General features: G+C 40.7%; 2 protein-coding genes across 2 annotated transcripts; both read right to left on the bottom strand.

Annotated features, from left to right (window-relative positions):
- Window positions 1-16,445: 16,445 nt before the first annotated feature.
- Window positions 16,446-17,068, bottom strand: LOC139896826 (uncharacterized). The gene is made up of 2 exons (XM_071879468.1): window positions 16,987-17,068; window positions 16,446-16,795 (listed from the first exon to the last, which is right to left on the bottom strand). Exons 1-2 carry the CDS (start codon window positions 17,066-17,068, stop codon window positions 16,446-16,448), a joined length of 432 nt encoding a protein of 143 aa, XP_071735569.1.
- A 129-nt stretch (window positions 17,069-17,197) lies between these two features.
- On the bottom strand, window positions 17,198-18,547 carry LOC139896816 (uncharacterized). Its single transcript, XM_071879457.1, has 3 exons — window positions 18,209-18,547; window positions 18,050-18,161; window positions 17,198-17,886 (listed from the first exon to the last, which is right to left on the bottom strand). The coding sequence occupies exons 1-3, from the start codon at window positions 18,545-18,547 to the stop codon at window positions 17,198-17,200; spliced, it is 1,140 nt and encodes a 379-aa protein (XP_071735558.1).
- Between the last annotated feature and the right edge of the window lie 598 nt (window positions 18,548-19,145).

Raw genomic sequence — 19,145 nt, 5'->3', positions numbered from 1 at the left:
TTTTGGGTTTTAGGTTTAGCGACTAAACCCAAAATCACTAAACCTTAAACTCTAAATCGGACTAAATTTTGAAAAAAAAACTTTACATAAGATGAAAAAAATAACGTTCGAAGAATAACATTCATCACAATAAATGTTATCATTTATTTCTTCGCACATTTTCTCTCCATAACAATAACATTTATCACAAAGTTTTTTTAAATGTTCATATTTTCACCTAATTTTAGTGTTTGTGAAAAAAATTTAAAAAAACGAAAAAAAAACTTCCCCCAAATAAGTGCTTCCCTCAGAAGAAGAAGAAGATCGTTTTATCAAAGTAATCGATCATAAATCAAAGTGTTTTCGACTCTAAAATACTATATCGAGGATTCCGCACTCGATATAGCATAAACAATTGTTTAATATTGTTTAAACGATCCTATAAAACATGAACCGAGAAGTTAATTGGTCTCCAATAATCTACAACTTAAGTTTAAACTATCTCTGATCAAACCAAAATCGTTTATAGTGAAATATATTTCGAGTTTTGAGTGCAAAATTAGTGGAAAAGAGTTGATCGAATGTTTTAAATCTAATAACTGTGCAAAACTCGATTTGAAATATGGATTTCAAGGGCGTAAAATAATCGATGGAATCAAGCTTACTCAATTGAGATCGAATAAGTTAATATCTTAGAATAATGATGAATTCCGATATCGACCGGAGTCTTTATCGGAGTAGAGTTAAGCAACTGGAGAAACGTTATCGTAGCTGATTTGGGCAGAGTAACGTTAATGCATCCAGTGTTCTCTAAATGAATGATCTTGCTTGTGTATTTATAGGTGTTATGAGGGAATGGTGTCGTGGCACATGTCCCTTTCATGGTTATAACAAATTTTGCTAATCCCGAGGGTTGACGTGGCACATGTCCCTTTCATAGGACTAACAAACAGATCCTAACAAACTTTCCTAGGTTTGTGGGCTGACGTGGCGTGCAGCCCATTTGTGTCTTTGTTCCGGGATCATGTGCTTATTCTGAGACGGTGCGTTTTTTCCGGGACGGTGTGCTTATTTCGGGACAAAGTGCCTGACACGGGACTAGACACCTGGGTTGGAAAGACATGGTAATTCCGAGAGCGTGGTAAATCCGGTTAGAGTGTATTGGATGAATGTCTTGCTCTTGCCCAGACAAAAGGGGTTTCATCTGATGTTTTATTTCAAGTGTTACTTCACGATAGTGTTATGACCAGGCAAGATTGTAGCCGGTTCGTAAGTAACCTTATAAAGGTTGTCAGGTGCCCGACGTTCGTGGTCCAGCAGGCCTTTTTATGATATTGTTCTTAGCTTTCTTGATACTTTTACACCCGACTAAGTGATGTCCGTATCCTACACACTTGCCCGAGTAAGATGAGTTTTATGCAGTCTCCCGGCTAGCCTTTTCCCGGTATGCTTGTTCCCGGATGCCCACGCAGGTAATCTTCTGATTATATTACAAAAGTGGAACCGGGAAGATGTTCCTTGCCTGAGGTGGTTCATGTCGGGTATACTTTAGTCAGAGTGTTACTAGTAGTGTGCCTTTCTGAGATGGATCATTATGTGTATCATCAAGTCCCCCCAGTTTGGTGATGTCAGCTGGGACAGTTGCGTTGCCAAATGTTTAAGAGAATACGCCCCACATGGCTGATGTGACGTGCAATCAATGCGCGTTGGATTCTGTCTTAATCATAAGAAAGTATTTTTGCAAATTTCAATGCACTTTTTGAGCTTTGTGGGGCCCATATGGGATATTTTTTTTTATAAACGACCATTTATCTTCAACTAAATCTTTCTGGTTTCAACACTTCTTTCTTTTATACAAAGTTCTTTCTTTATCTTATTCAAACGACCATTCGCATCATCCTTTTATTTTCTTCTTTTCTTATACATCATGCCTCCCAGACTTGCGAATCCTCTTCATGATGTGTTGCGTGCTTCCAGCAACGTTGATGAAGCGTATCTTAACAGAGTTTTCTTTTTATGTCCTCATTTGCAGAATTTTCAACTGGTTATTCCCAGATCCCAGCAACGAGCTTGTGGTCCCCCTTCGAACATATGTACGATCTATTTGAGACCATTCGAGGTTTCAAATCTTAGGTATCCTTTCACACCGTTTTTTACTAGGGTTCTTGACTTTTATGTCCTCAGCGTTGCACGTTTGCATCCAAATACCATCCGTTCTATCATTCTGTTTGAGATGTATTTCAATGGCCTGGGGAAGATCTTTAGGAGTATATTTCGTCTGACGTCATACCGCAAGGGGTGGTATACTTTTACTGATGAGATCGGTTTTCTTGGTGAATCATCGGTGATTGCAGATGACTGGGTTCAATCGTTTGTTTTCGCAAACTGTTCTGATTTTCCAATGAGAAATGTTCAGTCTTATGTCTTTAGGATTGTTGCCGTGCAACGTCCTCAGCAGCTATCAGAGCTGGCTGCAGAGATCGTCAATCAATTAAGAGGCCTGAAAATTCCGCAAAGGACATACAACGAACACATGCTGGTGATGGCTAATGTTAGCAATAACTAGGACCATTCTAACAGGATTCTTGTTGTTCGCAAGGGTGGAAGATGTAACGACCTTGGATTTTCCAACGTTTATTTTATTAATAATTGTTGTTATTAATACTTGTGAATTATTAAATGTATGTTATTACATTTACTTGTTACCATGATTGCCCGTACATGACTTTTGAATGCCCGAAACGTCTTTGTGACACGCGTACATTACACGAATAATATTTTCAGATATTATTTACATTCATGATTAAGTTTTATTAATCATTTTAATTAACTAGAGTTACTAGTTAATTACTTGGGCTTTTGTTGGATTAAATTGTTACTTACATGAAACTTGGGCTTGATTAATGTTAATGGACTCTTGAATGAGGACTTATAAGCCCAACCTACTTCTTAATGGACCTTTTAGCCCAACCTACCATGTAAGTATTACCTTGGAACTAAACTAGATAGATTAACTAGTGAAGAATCTAGTTGCAACATACTTGCACCATAATCCCCATGCAATCACCCCTATTATCCATCTTCTTGAACTTTAACATACAATAACCTTGTGGACTTCTCCACTCCCCTTTTTTTTGCTGCTGACCGTCGACCTAGGAGGGGTGAGAAGGAGTTCAAATTCCTTTTTTTTGTATTACTCTCACTTGCATTCACTTCTCATTTCTCACACTTCAAACTTGCAACTTACTTTCTCTCATTTTCTCTCTAATACTTGTAAGCATTATGAACATTTCTCCTTTCTTTTCTTGCTTAAAAACCGAATCATATGCATCTATCATCATCATCTTTTGTTTATTGTTACTAGTCATTGATTATTACTTACTTACTTGTAGTTGTTCTTTACTAGTTACAAGAATCAAACTCTTTAGTTTGATTCTCCATTTATCTTGTATTAACAAGAACACATAAGAACCTAACTTACTAGTTATGTTCTACATTTAATTTCTTGAAAGATTGTAAGTTTATGTGTTGATTAAAATCATACTTGAAGCTCATGAAGTAAACTTAAAGTTTACTTTCTAAAGATCAAACTTTGGTTTGAATCTTTAAAGTATGAACAACCATGAACCTTTTACTTGTTTACTTAGTTTATTTCTTTGTATTATGTACTTTAATTTCATGATTGTTGGTTTGAATGGTCAAGTATTACAAGTTAGTCTTGATCTCAAACTTTCTTGAACTAAAATTAACTTTAAAAGTTCAAGAACATGTAAGTAAGCTTTCATTAATTATAACTTTGTATACTTATGCTTGATCTAGACTTTTTAGTCTTGGATCTTCAAGATCTAACTAAGAACTATGTTCTACAACTTAAGATCTTGATTTCATAAGTTCACTTTCAAGTTTGTAACTTATTATTAGTTTTAAAGTTCATGTATGTGTTAGATCTAAGACTTTGATGTAACTTTGGTTCATCAAAACACTTGCAACACTTAAGTGAGTTGTGCTTCATGTCTTAGACTTACACTTGGGTTATGATGGTCAAACCTTGGTGAAAATTATGCAAGCACATCAACGAGTTGTACACTTGAAGCTATATGCATCAAGGATGAGAACCATGATAAGCATCGAGCACCAAGAACCACCGGAACCTACTGACCCTACTGTTCTACTATTTCTGTGTCTAACCAGTATGACCTGGGCTATTGTAATTATGATTTTCAGATATCTCTGTTCATGTAGATAACTTTTCATATAGGACTCGTCTTAATCCGAGTTACGGTTTAGGATTTATGGCCCACCGATCGTCACTATGTCCATTTAACGTTGTGCTGAAAATTCTGACCTACTCGCACTTAGACCGTCGCCACGGTCAAACGAAGACGAGTTTGCTTCTGTAATTTTTTCCACCACTAAAGGACTCATATACGGAGCCATGGCCACTGGTCTCACCTTATTTCAGTAGGTATAGAGGCCGTGGTGACTGACCAAACTCAGCCTTTGTTTTAAACTCTTTTCATGAACAAAACTTACTTTACACCTTTTGTTTAATGATGAATGATGATGACCCATAAGACCTTATTTACATACTTTTAAACCTATTCGGATGATTTAATGACTTAGTACTATTTGACTTAGGTTGAGGACCCGTTTGGACAACCTTCATTACTTGCTTACTTTCCGAGTCATACTTTACCGCTACTTTATCATTGTGAGTTATAGCATTCCCTTTTTACTATCAACTTATTTTGGGAACTGAGAATACATGCGGATTTTATTTTTTACATACTAGGAACGAGTACTTAAACTTATATATGTGTGGGTTATACAACGGCATTAACATTCCCTTTAGCTCGGTAACGTTTAATCATTGGTTTTTGAACCGTGAACGCGAATCTTAGATATGGATCCATAGGGATTGACATCCCCACTCGGGCTAGTCGCGCTAGCATTTAATGAGTGTTTAATACTTCATAAACATACACACTTGCTAAGTGTACTTTCAGGGGATATAAACGTTAAGTTAGTGACCAAGTGGCCACGGTTAACATATACTTTATCTTACTATTTTGAAACGCTCTTTGTAGCACTGAAATCTCGTGGCCTACCTTACATTATGTTATACTTAAACTATAGCTCACCAACCTTTGTGTTGACATTTTTAAGCATGTTTTTCTCAGGTGCCTAAGGTTGTTTCCGCTGTGTACTAGTCTTGCCGTAGACACCCGCTGCTCTAGTGATTATCACCGCATGAACTGTTTATCTTGCATTAAAACTATAATACATTTGAAACTATGTTTTGTAACGACCTAAGGGTCACATACATTTATTCATGGTTGCTATTCGTAGAAGCATACTGTTGGTGTAAAACAATTGATGTCGGTTATTGCGTCATCTTTTTATCGTGAATGCAACTTCTTTTGAAACAGCATATAGTACTTAACCTTGTAATGATCCTGTTGTTGATGATTCATACATGATGGTTTTGTACGGGGCATCACATTTGGTATCAGAGCATTGGTTGTAGGGAATTAGGTTGCATTAGTGAGTCTAAGACCGACCCGAGTAGGATTCACTAATAGGACTAATCTACAACTTGGTAGTTTACTTGTTTCCGCTGAACTTACTGCATGCTGCTGCTTACTTTTACTGCTACATGCCGTATGCTACTACATGATTTCACTACTGTATGATATTACTTGCTTTTGATTGCATGCTACTTCTATACGATTCGTTAGTATTGCCATGCTACTTATTGTTATACATGATTTAAACTGTTGGCCTAATACGTGCTTGCTTTATGACTTACTGACATGGAAAAATTTATTTTTCCTTGTTCAGATGTCGGATACTCCACCTGCTATCATTTTGGACAGTTCAGACTCGTCAGCCACCTCACCTGCTGCTGCTGCCGACACACCGATCCCGCTACCCACGAGTGACCCCGGCGCTTCATCTTCCGGGACAAGCAGCCAGGCACCTGCCCCAGTGGTTACTTCTAGCAGAGCCCAGGATCCTTCGGAGATTCCAGCTCCATCTGCCCCCGGACCCTCAGGATCACAGCCCCGCTCTGGCGAGATTGTGATTCCCGCGGAGTTCGGGGAAGGTCCATTCCGTAACTGGTATCGCCATTAGTGCCAACGCTCCCCTGATGGACGTCTCATTCCGATCGGACCCGCTAGGTACAGACAGATGATGGCCTCTCAAGGACGGCCAGTTCAGCCACCCGTACAGCCACCACATGATTCGGACGACCCGTCATCCACTGATGCTTCATCCGACGACACCTCCTCAAACGACTCCAGTGATGATGAGGACCCTGCTGATGTACCTATACAGGCACCCTCCACCCCGCCGAAGAAGCGGTACCGTTTTGATGGCACCGGCATTCCTGGGGTGAATGGAGGTCGTGCTTTCACTGATGCATTTGGTCGGCGTCGTAGGGTTACTGCTCGTAAGCGGCTTGTACCGTACCCTGCCGACCCACAAGTGTGTAAGGCACCCCCGTTACGTACTGACTATTTCTGGAGCCGGAACATCTGCACCCCGTTATGTAATGTCTGCACCACCGGCACCACCCGCACCACCGGCACCACCTGCACCACCAGCACCACCCGCCCCACCAGCTCCCACTGTCGAGGAATTGACAAGGGAGGTGGAGATCCTCCTAGCTCGAGTTGCTGAGCTAGAGGACCAGATGGCCCATGTTATGGACATCCTTCACCCACCTTCACCGTAGGGCTTTTGTATTTAGATTTCATTATGTAATCTAGTTGTAGTTTTATGTTTCACTTATGTATTGTACGAACTTATTCAGATGTATGAAACTTATTATTATTAATGAATGGAACTTTGCGTTATTTAATTCTTGCACGATGTTCTATTTACATTACTGTACGATGATTATGTGGTATTTGTACCTAGATGCGTTATTTAATAACATGTGATGTGTTGATTCCATGTTGGTTGTCGTATACTGTATTATTACTATTTGAATGCTGGATTTTGACTTGAGTCAAAATTTTTGTTTAGAACATCATGGCTAACGGTCGATCCACACCTACTGCTGCTCAAATTGAAGAGATGATCCAAGAACAAGTAGCCGCAGCCATTGCGGAAATGCAACCCCAATCTCCACCGCCACCTCCACCACCACCGGTTATTCAACCCATTCGTAATGGGTGTACTTACAAGGAATTTCAGAGCTGTAAACCACATAACTTCAGCAGCACTGAGGGACCGGTTGGTCTCACTAGATGGTTCGAAAAGCTAGAATCAGTATTCTGAGTTAGCAATTGTTCGGAGGACAGCAAAACCAAATTTGCTTCTTGCACGCTATCTGACGGCGCGCTCACGTGGTGGAACACAATGGCACAGGCACAAGGCATTGATGAGGCGTATGCTACGCCATGGGAAGAATTTAAGTGTGCCATGATTGAGGAGTATTGTCCGAGAACCAAGATACAAAAGATGGAAATGGAGTTCATGGAGTTAAAGGCCATTGGGAACGACCTTGATGGTTACAACAGGAGATTTTTGGAACTAGCCCTGATGTGTCCGACAATGGTCACCCCGGAATTCAAGCGAATGGAAAGGTACTTCTGGGGACTCCCTAAGAGCATTAATGGAAACATCACCTCATCCAAGCCACAGAATGTTCCCGAAGCGATGCGCATGGCGCATAATTTAATGAATCAAATAACCATTGATGAACTGGAGAAAACTAAGTATGAAGCGGGTACTAGTGAGAAACGAAAATGGGATAACCACAACAACAACAACAACAACAACAACAGGGGAAGAAACTATGATCAAAACCCGGCGAAACGACATGAGGGTTTTACGGGAAACAACAACGGTGGAAACCCCAATCTGAACACCAACACGAACCCGAACTACAAGGGAACCTTACCACAATGCAAGAGGTGTTACAAACACCACACTGGGTATTGCAATGTTGTCTGTGAGAAGTGCCAACGGTCTGGGCATGTTGGCAAGGATTGCAAGGTCACCACTTTGAATGCAAGGCCGAACACCAATGGACCGAAAAAGTGCTACGAATGCGGACAGACGGGCCATTTCAGAAATGCGTGTCCAAATAAGCGAAAAGATGGCGGACCACCGCGCGCTAGAGCTTTCAATGTTAATGCAAGGGACGCACGCGAAAACCCCGACTTGGTGACAGGTATATTCAAAATCAACAATCTATTAGCTTTTGTCTTATTTGATACTGTTGCCGATAGAAGTTACGTATGTAGACATTTTTGCGATAAGATTAATTGGTTGTTAGTCCCGTTAAAAGAGAGTATGCTTGTCGAGGTCGCCAATGGAAACCTTGAGAAAGTTGACCATATTAGTCGAGGAGCTATTATCAACATAGCTGGTGCAGATTTCGAAATTGATTTGATACCCATCAAATTGGGAAGTTTTGACGTGATCGTCGGTATGGATTGGTTGAACAAGATAAGGGCCGATATTATCTGTGGGGATAAAGCTCTTCGTATACCACAAGGAGACGGTGAGCCACTAATCATCTACGGAGAGAGATGTACCTCGAAGCTGAACCTCATTAGTTGCGTGAAAGTGCAAAAGATTATGAAGAAGAGACGTCTTGCTGTCCTAGCGCATGTGAAAACAGTAGAAACTGAGGTGAAGAGCGTGAACGACGTTCGAATTGTGAACGAATTTTCCGATGTCTTCCCTGAAGAATTGCCTGGATTACCGCCGCCGAGAGCAGTAGAGTTTTAGATCGACTTAGTACCAGGAGCTGCACCTGTAGCTCGCGCACCTTATAGACTCGCACCTTCCGAGATGCAAGAATTACAAAGCTAACTACAAGAACTACTTGACCGAGGATTTATCCAACAAAGCTTCTCGCCTTGAGGCGCACCTGTGTTGTTTGTGAAGAAGAAGGATGGATCCTTCCGTATGTGTATCGACTACCGTGAACTCAACAAATTGACAATCAAGAATCGGTATCCTCTTCCTAGAATTGATGACCTTTTTGACCAACTACAAGGATCAAGTGTTTACTCAAAGATCGATCTGCGATCCGGTTATCACCAGTTGAGGCTGAAGTAAAGTGATGTAATGAAAACTGCGTTCAGAACTCGTTATGGTCATTATGAGTTTCTCGTGATGCCATTCGGTCTGACAAATGCACCTGCCGTGTTCATGGACCTCATGAATCGTGTCTGCAAGCCGTACTTGGATAAGTTTATTATCGTCTTCATAGATGATATCCTCATCTACTCTAAGAGCGAAGAAGAGCATGAGCAACATCTCCGATTAGTACTTGAACTCTTGAGACAAGAGCAACTTTACGCCAAATTCTCCAAGTGTGAATTTTGGTTGAAAGAAGTCCAATTTCTGGGTCATGTTGTGAGCGACCAGGGTATCAAAGTTGATCCCGTCAAGATTGAAGCTATCAGCAAGTGGGAAACTCCCACTACTCCAACGCATATTCGCCAATTCCTAGGTCTCGCCGGTTACTATCGAAGGTTTATTGAAGGATTTTCTCTGATTGCGCGTCCTTTGACCGCGCTAACTCACAAGGGCAAGAAGTTCATTTGGGAACCCGCACATAAATCAGCATTTCAAACTTTGAAGAAGAAGAAGTTAACCTCTGTACCTATCCTATCACTTCCTGAGCGCAGTGACGACTTTGTTGTTTATTGCGATGCTTCAAAAAGTGGTTTTGGTTATGTACTGATGCAACGATCAAAAGTTATTGCCTATGCCTGCCGCTAATTGAAGATTCACGAGCGGAACTACACTACTCATGATCTTGAACTTGGAGCCGTTGTCTTTGCGCTCAAATTGTGGAGACACTATTTGTATGGAACTAAGAGTACTATCTTCACCGATCACAAGAGTCTCCAGCATATCCTTGATCAGAAGCAACTGAATTTGAGACAGCATCGATGGATTGAGATGCTCAACGACTACGATTGTGAACTTCATTATCATCCTGGCAAGGCCAATGTTGTAGCTGACGCTTTAAGCCGAAAGGAGAGGACGGCACCTCTTCGTGTTAGGGCTCTAAACATCACCATCCATTCGAACCTCAACAGTCAGATCCGAGTAGCCTAAGATGAGGCTCTCAAGGAGGAGAATATATCTCATGAACATTTGAACATACTTGTCTCTCGATTCTAGGTTAGGGAGTCTGGACTCCGATGTTATGCCGAAAGAATTTGGGTACCTCTTTATGGAGATCTACGGAACCTTATACTTGATGAAGCACACAAATCGAGATATTCGATTCATCCTGGAGCGGGCAAGATGTACCACGACCTTAAAGAATAGTATTGGTGGCCGAATCTCAAGAAGGACGTTGCGAATTATGTTGGTAAGTGTTTGACTTGCTCGAAGGTTAAAGCCGAGCATCAGAGACCTTCTGGTTTGCTTCAACAACCAGAAATCCCATAATGGAAGTGGGAACGGATAACAATGGATTTCATCACCAAGCTACCAAAGACGGTGGGCGGATACGATACCATTTGGGTTATTGTTGACCGCCTTACCAAATCTGCACACTTCCTAGTGATGAAAGAAACTGATACGATGGAAAGACTTGCTCAATTATATATCAAAGAGGTTGTATCTCGTCATGGTGTACCTTTATCGATCATCTCAGATCGTGATCCCCGTTTTGCTTTTAGATTCTGGCGTTCTTTGCAAGAAGCCATGGGAACTCGTCTTGACATGAGTACTACTTATCATCCACAGACCGACGGGCAAAGTGAACGAACGATTCAGACCTTGGAATACATGTTGCGTGCATGTGTCATCGATTTTGGAAAGGCCCGGGAAAGGCATTTGCCGTTAGCCAAATTCTCATACAACAACAGTTATCACTCAAGCATTAATGCTGCACCTTTCGAAGCATTGTATGGCCGCAAGTGCCGATCTCCTATTTGTTGGGCCGAAGTAGGCGAAAAGAAAATCACCGGACCTGAGGTAGTCCATGAAATGACGGAGAAGATTGCTCAGATTCAAGATAGACTTAAGACTGCCCGTGATCGTCAAAAGAGTTATGCCGATCTTAAATGTAAAGACTTTGAATTCAACGTTGGTGACTAGGTAATGTTGAAGGTTGCACCTTGGAAAGGTGTGATTCGCTTTGGAAAACGTGGAAAGTTGAACCCACGATACATTGATCCTTTCGAAATCTTGGAATGTGTTGGACCCGTTGCTTACCGTTTGGATCTACCAGCACAATTGAGCTCAGTTCATCCTACCTTCCACGTGTCAAACTTGAAGAAGTTTCTTACTGCACCTGAACTTATCATACCACTTGAGGAATTTACGATTGACGACAAACTCTACTTTGTGGAAGAACCAGTTGAGATTATGGATCGTGAGATCAAAACTTTGAAACGCAACAAGATTCCGATCGTCCGAGTACGATGGAATGCCAAACGAGGACCTGAGTTTACCTGGAAGCGAGAGGATCAAATGATGCAGAAGTATCCTCACCTTTTCCTGACTCCTCCATCTACCTCAGCTTAAATTTCGGGACGAAATTTTCTTTAACAGGTGGGTAATGTCACGACCTTGGATTTTCCAACGTTTATTTTATTAATAATTGTTGTTATTAATACTTGTGAATTATTAAATGTATGTTATTACATTTACTTGTTACCATGATTGCCCGTACATGACTTTTGAATGCCCGAAACGTCTTTGTGACACGCGTACATTACACGAATAATATTTTCAGATATTATTTACATTCATGATTAAGTTTTATTAATCATTTTAATTAACTAGAGTTACTAGTTAATTACTTGGGCTTTTGTTTGATTAAATTGTTACTTACATGAAACTTGGGCTTGGTTAATGTTAATGGACTCTTGAATGAGGACTTATAAGCCCAACCTACTTCTTAATGGTCCTTTTAGCCCAACCTACCATGTAAGTATTACCTTGGAACTAAACTAGATAGATTAACTAGTGAAGAATCTAGTTGCAACATACTTGCACAATAATCCCCATGCAATCACCCCTATTATCCATCTTCTTGAACTTTAACATACAATAACCTTGTGGACTTCTCCCCTCCCCTTTTTTTTGCTGCTGACCGTCGACCTAGGAGGGGTGAGAAGGAGTTCAAATTCCTTTTTTTTTGTATTACTCTCACTTGCATTCACTTCTCATTTCTCACACTTCAAACTTGCAACTTACTTTCTCTCATTTTCTCTCTAATACTTGTAAGCATTGTGAGCATTTCTCCTTTCTTTTCTTGCTTAAAAACCGAATCATATGCATCTATCATCATCATATTTTGTTTATTGTTACTACTCTTTGATTATTACTTACTTACTTGTAGTTGTTCTTTACTAGTTACAAGAATCAAACACTTTAGTTTGATTCTCCATTTATCTTGTATTAACAAGAACACATAAGAACCTAACTTACTAGTTATGTTCTACATTTAATTTCTTGAAAGATTGTAAGTTTATGTGTTGATTAAAATCATACTTGAAGCTCATGAATTAAACTTAAAGTTTACTTTCTAAAGATCAAACTTTGGTTTGAATCTTTAAAGTATGAACAACCATGAACCTTTTACTTGTTTACTTAGTTTATTTCTTTGTATTATGTACTTTAATTTCATGATTGTTCGTTTGAATGGTCAAGTATTACAAGTTAGTCTTGATCTCATACTTTCTTGAACTAAAATTAACTTTAAAAGTTCAAGAACATGTAAGTAAGCTTTCATTAATTATAACTTTGTATACTTATGCTTGATCTAGACTTTTGAGTCTTGGATCTTCAAAATCTAACTAAGAACTATGTTCTACAACTTAAGATCTTGATTTCATAAGTTCACTTTCAAGTTTGTAACTTATTATTAGTTTTAAAGTTAATGTATGTGGTAGATCTAAGACTTTGATGTAACTTTGGTTCATCAAAACACTTGCAACACTTAAGTGAGTTGTGCTTCATGTCTTAGACTTACACTTGGGTTATGATGGTCAAACCTTGGTGAAAATGATGCAAGCACATCAACAAATTGTACACTTGAAGCTATATGCATCAAGGATGAGAACCATGATAAGCATCGAGCAACAAGAACCATCGGAACCTACTGGCCCTACTGTTCTACTATTTCTGTGTCTGACCCGTATGACCTGGGCTACTATAATTATGATTTTCAGATAGTTCTGTTCATGTAGATAACTTTTCATATAGGACGCGTCTTAATCCAAGTTACGGTTTAGGATTTATGGCCCTCCGATCGTCACTATGTCCATTTAACGTTGTGCTGAAAATTCTGACCTACTCGCACTTAGACCATCGCCACGGTCAAACGAAGACGAGTTTGCTTCTGTAATTTTTACCATACCTAAAGGACTCATATACGGAGCCATGGCCACTGGTCCCACCTTATTTCAGTAGGTATAGAGTCCGTGGTGACTGACCGAACTCAGCCTTTGTTTTCAACTCTTTTCATGAACAAAACTTACTTTACACCTTTTGTTTAATGATGATTGATGATGACCCTTAAGACCTTATTTACATAATTTTAAACCTATTCGGATGATTTAATGACTTAGTACTATTTGACTTAGGTTGAGGACCCGTTTGGACAACCTTCATTACTTGCTTACTTTCCGAGTCATACTTTACCTCTACTTTATCATTGTGAGTTATAGCATTCCCTTTTTACTATTAACTTATTTTGGGAACTGAGAATACATGCGGATTTTATTTTTTACATACTAGGTACGAGTACTTAAACTTATATATGTGTGGGTTATACAACGGCATAAACATTCCCTTTAGCTTGGTAACGTTTAATCATTGGTTTTTGAACCGTGAACGCGAATCTTAGATATGGATCCATAGGGTTTGACATCCCCACTCGGGCTAGTTGCGCTAGCATTTAACGAGTGGTTAATACTTCGTAAACATAGGCACTTGCAAAGTGTACTTTCAGGGGGTATAAACGTTAAGTTAGTGACCAAGTGCCCACGGTTAACATATACTTTATCTTACTGTTTTGAAACGCTCTTTGTAGCACTGAAATCTCGTGGACTACCTTACATACTGTTATACTTAAACTATAGTTCACCAACCTTTGTGTTGACGTTTTTAAGCATGTTTTTCTCAGGTGCTTAAGGTTGTTTCCGCTGTGTACTAGTCTTGCCGTAGACACCCGCTGCTCTAGTGATTATCACCGCATGAACTGTTTATCTTTCATTCAAGCTTTAATATATTTGAAACTATGTTTTGTAATGACCTAAGGGTCACATACATTTATTCATGCTTGCTATTCGTAGAAGCATACTGTTGGTGTAAAACAATTGATGTCGGTTATGACGTCATCTTTTTATCGTGAATGCAACTTCTTTTGAAACAGCATATAGTACTTAACCTTGTAATGATCCTATTGTTGATGATTCGTACACGATGGTTTTGTACGGGGCATTACAGAAGAGGTATCTACTTATGTATTTTCTTTGTTTTCTTATTCATGTTTGTAAGCTTTGTAATGACACTTGTAACTTATGCAGAATTGACCGTGTCAGAGGTTCTCCGGTCTACCAGTTTGGACGGGATGGTTTTCACTGATAAGGTGGTAGAGGGAGCGAACCCGGCATCCACCAACTGACGTCTGGCATTGTCAACCAATGATTATGAATCTTCGAATGGTGGTTTGGTTCGTCGTACTAGGCGTCGGAATGGGCATGCCCCTGCAAATGAAGGTATGCCTTTTGATATGTTTTTCCTACTTGGGATTAAAAGAAATTCTTTGTATTGATTAATCTTTCCCGTGTAGGTCGTGTTGGTGTTCCCGCAACACAATTATTAAAGGGAGTTGTTACCCGGGAGGGGACGGGGCCTGTTGTCGAAGAGAATGGGTGGTGGAGGAAGAACGGATTGTTGAGAAAGAGACAGTTCCGAGCCATCATCTCGGCAAGGAGCCTGTCGTGGAGTCATCGGAACCTCACCCCCGGCTAACAACAAATGCCAGGGAGAATGTTTATGTCCTGCCCGATTGTAATGTTGAGCCATTTCGTGATCTCCTTCACTGTGATGCTTTAGACTATCCAATTTTTAAGGAGTACTTGGAGTTTATTACTTTCGCGACACAGGCGTGTCATTTGCGTTCCCAATTCACCGTGTTTGTGCATCATCTTGCGACGGATGAGCTAAACCGAAGTGAGGCTGATGCTCAACGCATTCATGAGCATAGTGTAATGTTTGATAGTGTCAACCGGCGTATGGCAGAGTTTTCGGGCGATAATATCCGGCTTGAAAGGGAACGTGCGTCGACGAGGGAGGCCTTAGCTTTGTTGCGGGAGGAGTTGCAGTCCTCCCGGGAAGCATTGGAGGCTTCGAAGATGGAATTGGCTTGGGAGAAGGAGATTGTTGCCTTTCTCTCAGATGACAATAACAAGTTGTCAGAGAAGGTGTCGGCAACGCTGGGTGAGCTTACCCATCTGCAGTTTGGTATTCCCATACTTTTTGCCCGCCTACTGAAGTCTTCTCTTGTTCATCAGCCGTTCAATGCTTTTAATGAAGCCATCAAGAAATTAACCACCTTTGAGGCACTGAGATGAGTGCAGTGTTTCTTTTCGGCTGGTAGTGCAGCCGAAAGATCGAAGAGCAGGTTAAGTTCTTCTTGTCTTAAAGAATGCCGGCAAGCGCATGAAGCTCTTGGCCAGATTAGCTTCTAAGAATTAGATAGGATTTATAGGGATGAGAATTCATCCGTGGAAGATATTGTAAACTATCAATCATAGAGATATGCACTTGGTTGTGTTTTTCTTTTATGGTGAATGTAATGTTTTTACATTTGTTATATCTCATGTGTAAACTAGTTTATTTTCATTTGAGTTATGTGATTTGTCATGACAATAACATAGATATCTAGACTACGCGTGAGTATGGTCGAGATGTTTATACGGTAAAACTGGACCATCAATGATTTGGTCGGATGCTCTCATTATCCGAGAAGGTTCTTCGAGAGATATCCTCCTACCAACAAAAGCTAGAAGGCATTTCTTTTGGCAGTAGGTCTGAAATATGCCAAAAGACTTTTGATTGTGTTCTTTTCATATTCAGAGTCAGTACGCAGTACAAGAATATATATTGTAATTATACTTAGGACTTATACTTTGAAACAATTTTGGTACATAATTGTGTGGCATTTCTTCTATGCGGGTGGGTGATCAGTCCTCCCGGTTGCAGGTAAATTACACATGGTATTTCTTTAAATGAAAAGTGTGCCAAGGGTGTTGTATCGGAATTCTGTCTGGTGTTTCGAAGTGGTATGCCCCATAGTCGGTTACGCCGACAACCCTGTAAGGCCCTTCCCATCGTGGACCTAGTTTTCCAACATCTTGCTGTCGGCTTGCTTTGTTACTTCGCAACACTAAGTCATGTAGCTGAAAGTCCAGTGGTTTGACTTTTTTGCTATAGTGATTTACAATTTTTTGCTTCTTCTCGACTTACCGGATATGTGCTATTGTCCGTCGTTCTTCAAAGGCATCTAGGTTTTCTCGTAATGCTTCATCGTTGTGCTGTTCATCGAACGCCGTTATACGTTTAGTTTGGACAAGCACCTCAGTGGGGATGACCGCTTCAGTGCCGTATACCAGGCTGAATGGGGTTTCGTTGGTACTGTCTTTTGGTGTTGTCCGGTGTGCCCATAACACGTGTGGAAGTTCATCTACCCATCCCTGTCGATGTTTACCCAATCTGGCTTTTATTCTGGCAACAATGTCCCTGCTAGTGACCTCGACCTGTCCGTTGGCCTGTGGATATGCCACAGAGGTAAATGATTGTTGAATGTCCATATCTATGCACCAGTCTTTAAATGGATTATGTGCGAATTATTTTCCGTTACCACTAACTATTTCGTGTGGTAATCCGAAACGAAAAACGATATCCTCCATACAAAGGTTAAGATTTTTATTTCGGTGATCGTTCTTAACGGTCTTGCCTCGACCCATTTTGTAAAGTAATCGATTACAACAACTAGGAACTTACCGTTTCCGACACCTCTTGGGAATGGACCAACAATGTCGATTCCCCATTTACAGAATGGCCAAGTGGCGTGTATTGGGATCATGTTATGCCGAGGAGATCTGTTGACAGGAGCGTGTATCTAACACGCCTCGCAGTTCACGATCAGGTCATATGTGTCCCAGTACATGTGCGGCCAGAAGTAACCCATTCTTTTGATCCTGCTAACTATCTTTCAGTAGCCAGAATGCGTCGAGCAGGCTCCTTCGTGCATTTCTTGTATGATTTCTTTGGCCTGCGTTGGTCCGACGCATCTCAAATACGATTCTGTGAACGATTTCATATACAGGATGCCATCTTGGAAGTGATACATCAGTGCTCGCATCCGTATCCTTTGAGCCTCTAATTTGTCATCCGGGAGGATACCTTCATTGAGGTATTGTATGAAAGGTGTCATCCAGCAATCTTCCTTTTCTGTTATTGTTGCCATGAGGATATCTTCGTCAGTCGATTTTCTTTCTATTACCTCCACCGTGACCTTTTTAGTGAAGTGATCGTACAGCAGGGAGACAAGCTTGCTTAAAGCATCTGCTTTCTTGTTACGGTTGCGGGGTATTTGCTTGATTTCAAATGCCGCAAATTTTATGACTAGCGCTTTTGCCAGCTTTAGGCATTTTTGCATTGATATGTCCCGTGCTTCGAAACTACCATTTAGTTGACTTTCCACCAGTTGTGAGCTGACGTAAGCCGTCATTCGTTGCACATCGATGCTTTTTGCCAAGCGTAATCCAGCTAACAAGGCTTCGTACTCAGCCTCGTTGTTTGAGGCAGCGAATTTTAGCCGGATGACGTAAGTTATTTCTTCTCCATTTGGGGATACTAGGAGCAACCCTATGACGGCTCCTTCCTCGCTTGACGCCTCATCTATATAAAGATCCTAAACTTCATCTTCGTCCCTTCTTGTAATGGGAGTTTCCCCATATTTAATCATGTCGGAAGGGAGCTCTACCAGAAAATCTGCTATAACTTGGCCTTTGACTGAATTTCTTATGAGAAAATTAATTTCATGCTCGCCGGGCTCAATTACCCACTTGGCCATCCTCTCGAATATCTCCGGCCTTGTCAAGACATGTTTGATTGGTTGATCCATGAGGACCTGTATCGGGTGAGCTTGGAAGTATAGCCGTAATCGCCTTGCCCTGTGCACAAGGGCATAAATCAGTTTTTCCATTGCCGGGTAATTCACCTCTCCGTTTTGTAATACTTTGCTTACAAAGTACACCGGAATTTGGACTTTACCCCTGTCAACGATTAGCACTGAGCTAATTACTTCGGAGGAAGCGTAAAGGTATACCGTAAGGGTTTCTCCCTGAATTGGTGCCGTTAGAGTGGGTAACTCTTTTAGAAATGCTTTCATATCATGGAAGGCCTTCTCGGCGTCTTCCGTCCAAACGAAGTCTTTTTTGTTCAGACACCCCTTTAATGTGTTGAAGAAGGGTAGAGATCTGTCTGCAGATCTCGTTAGTGCCGCTAGCTTTCCGTTTAGACTCTGCACATCTTTTTTTTTACTTCTAGGCAATTGCATGTTTTCGATTGCTTACATTTTCTTCAGGTTCGCCTTAATTCCTCTCGAGGTAACCATAAACCCCAAGAATCTGCCTTCTTCCATCCCGAAGGAGCATTTTGACGGATTTAGCTTCATATTGCTTTTTCGTAGTGACTTGAATGTTTCGATGATATCTAAAATCATCTGTTTTTCCGAATCACTTTTGATGACGATGTTGTCGACATATGCTTCAATGTTTCTCCCGATCTAATTCTGGAATGCTTTGTCGATTACTTTTTGTTACGTTGCTCACGCGTTTTTTAAACCAAATGGCATTTTAGTATAACAAAAGATGCCTTTGTTTGTGAAGAATGCGGTTTTTTCTTCATCAATTTCTGCCATTGGTATTTTTTGGTAGCCTTTGTATGCATCCAGTAAGCTTTTAAACCTGAAACCCGCGAGGGATTCGACTTTTCAATCGATCTCCGACAAGAGGTAGTTGTCTTTTGGGCAAGCTTTATTAATGTCTTTGTAGTCGACGCACATGCGCCAAGAGCCGTCTGCCTTTTTTACCATTACAGGGTTAGCTACCCATGTTTGGTATTTTACTTCTTTTATTATTCCAGCATCGACAAGT

The sequence above is a fragment of the Rutidosis leptorrhynchoides genome, chromosome 1 (genome assembly GCF_046630445.1).
Source record: "Rutidosis leptorrhynchoides isolate AG116_Rl617_1_P2 chromosome 1, CSIRO_AGI_Rlap_v1, whole genome shotgun sequence".
Taxonomy (NCBI): Eukaryota; Viridiplantae; Streptophyta; class Magnoliopsida; order Asterales; family Asteraceae; genus Rutidosis; species Rutidosis leptorrhynchoides.
This window is presented reverse-complemented; position numbering and strand designations above follow the sequence as displayed.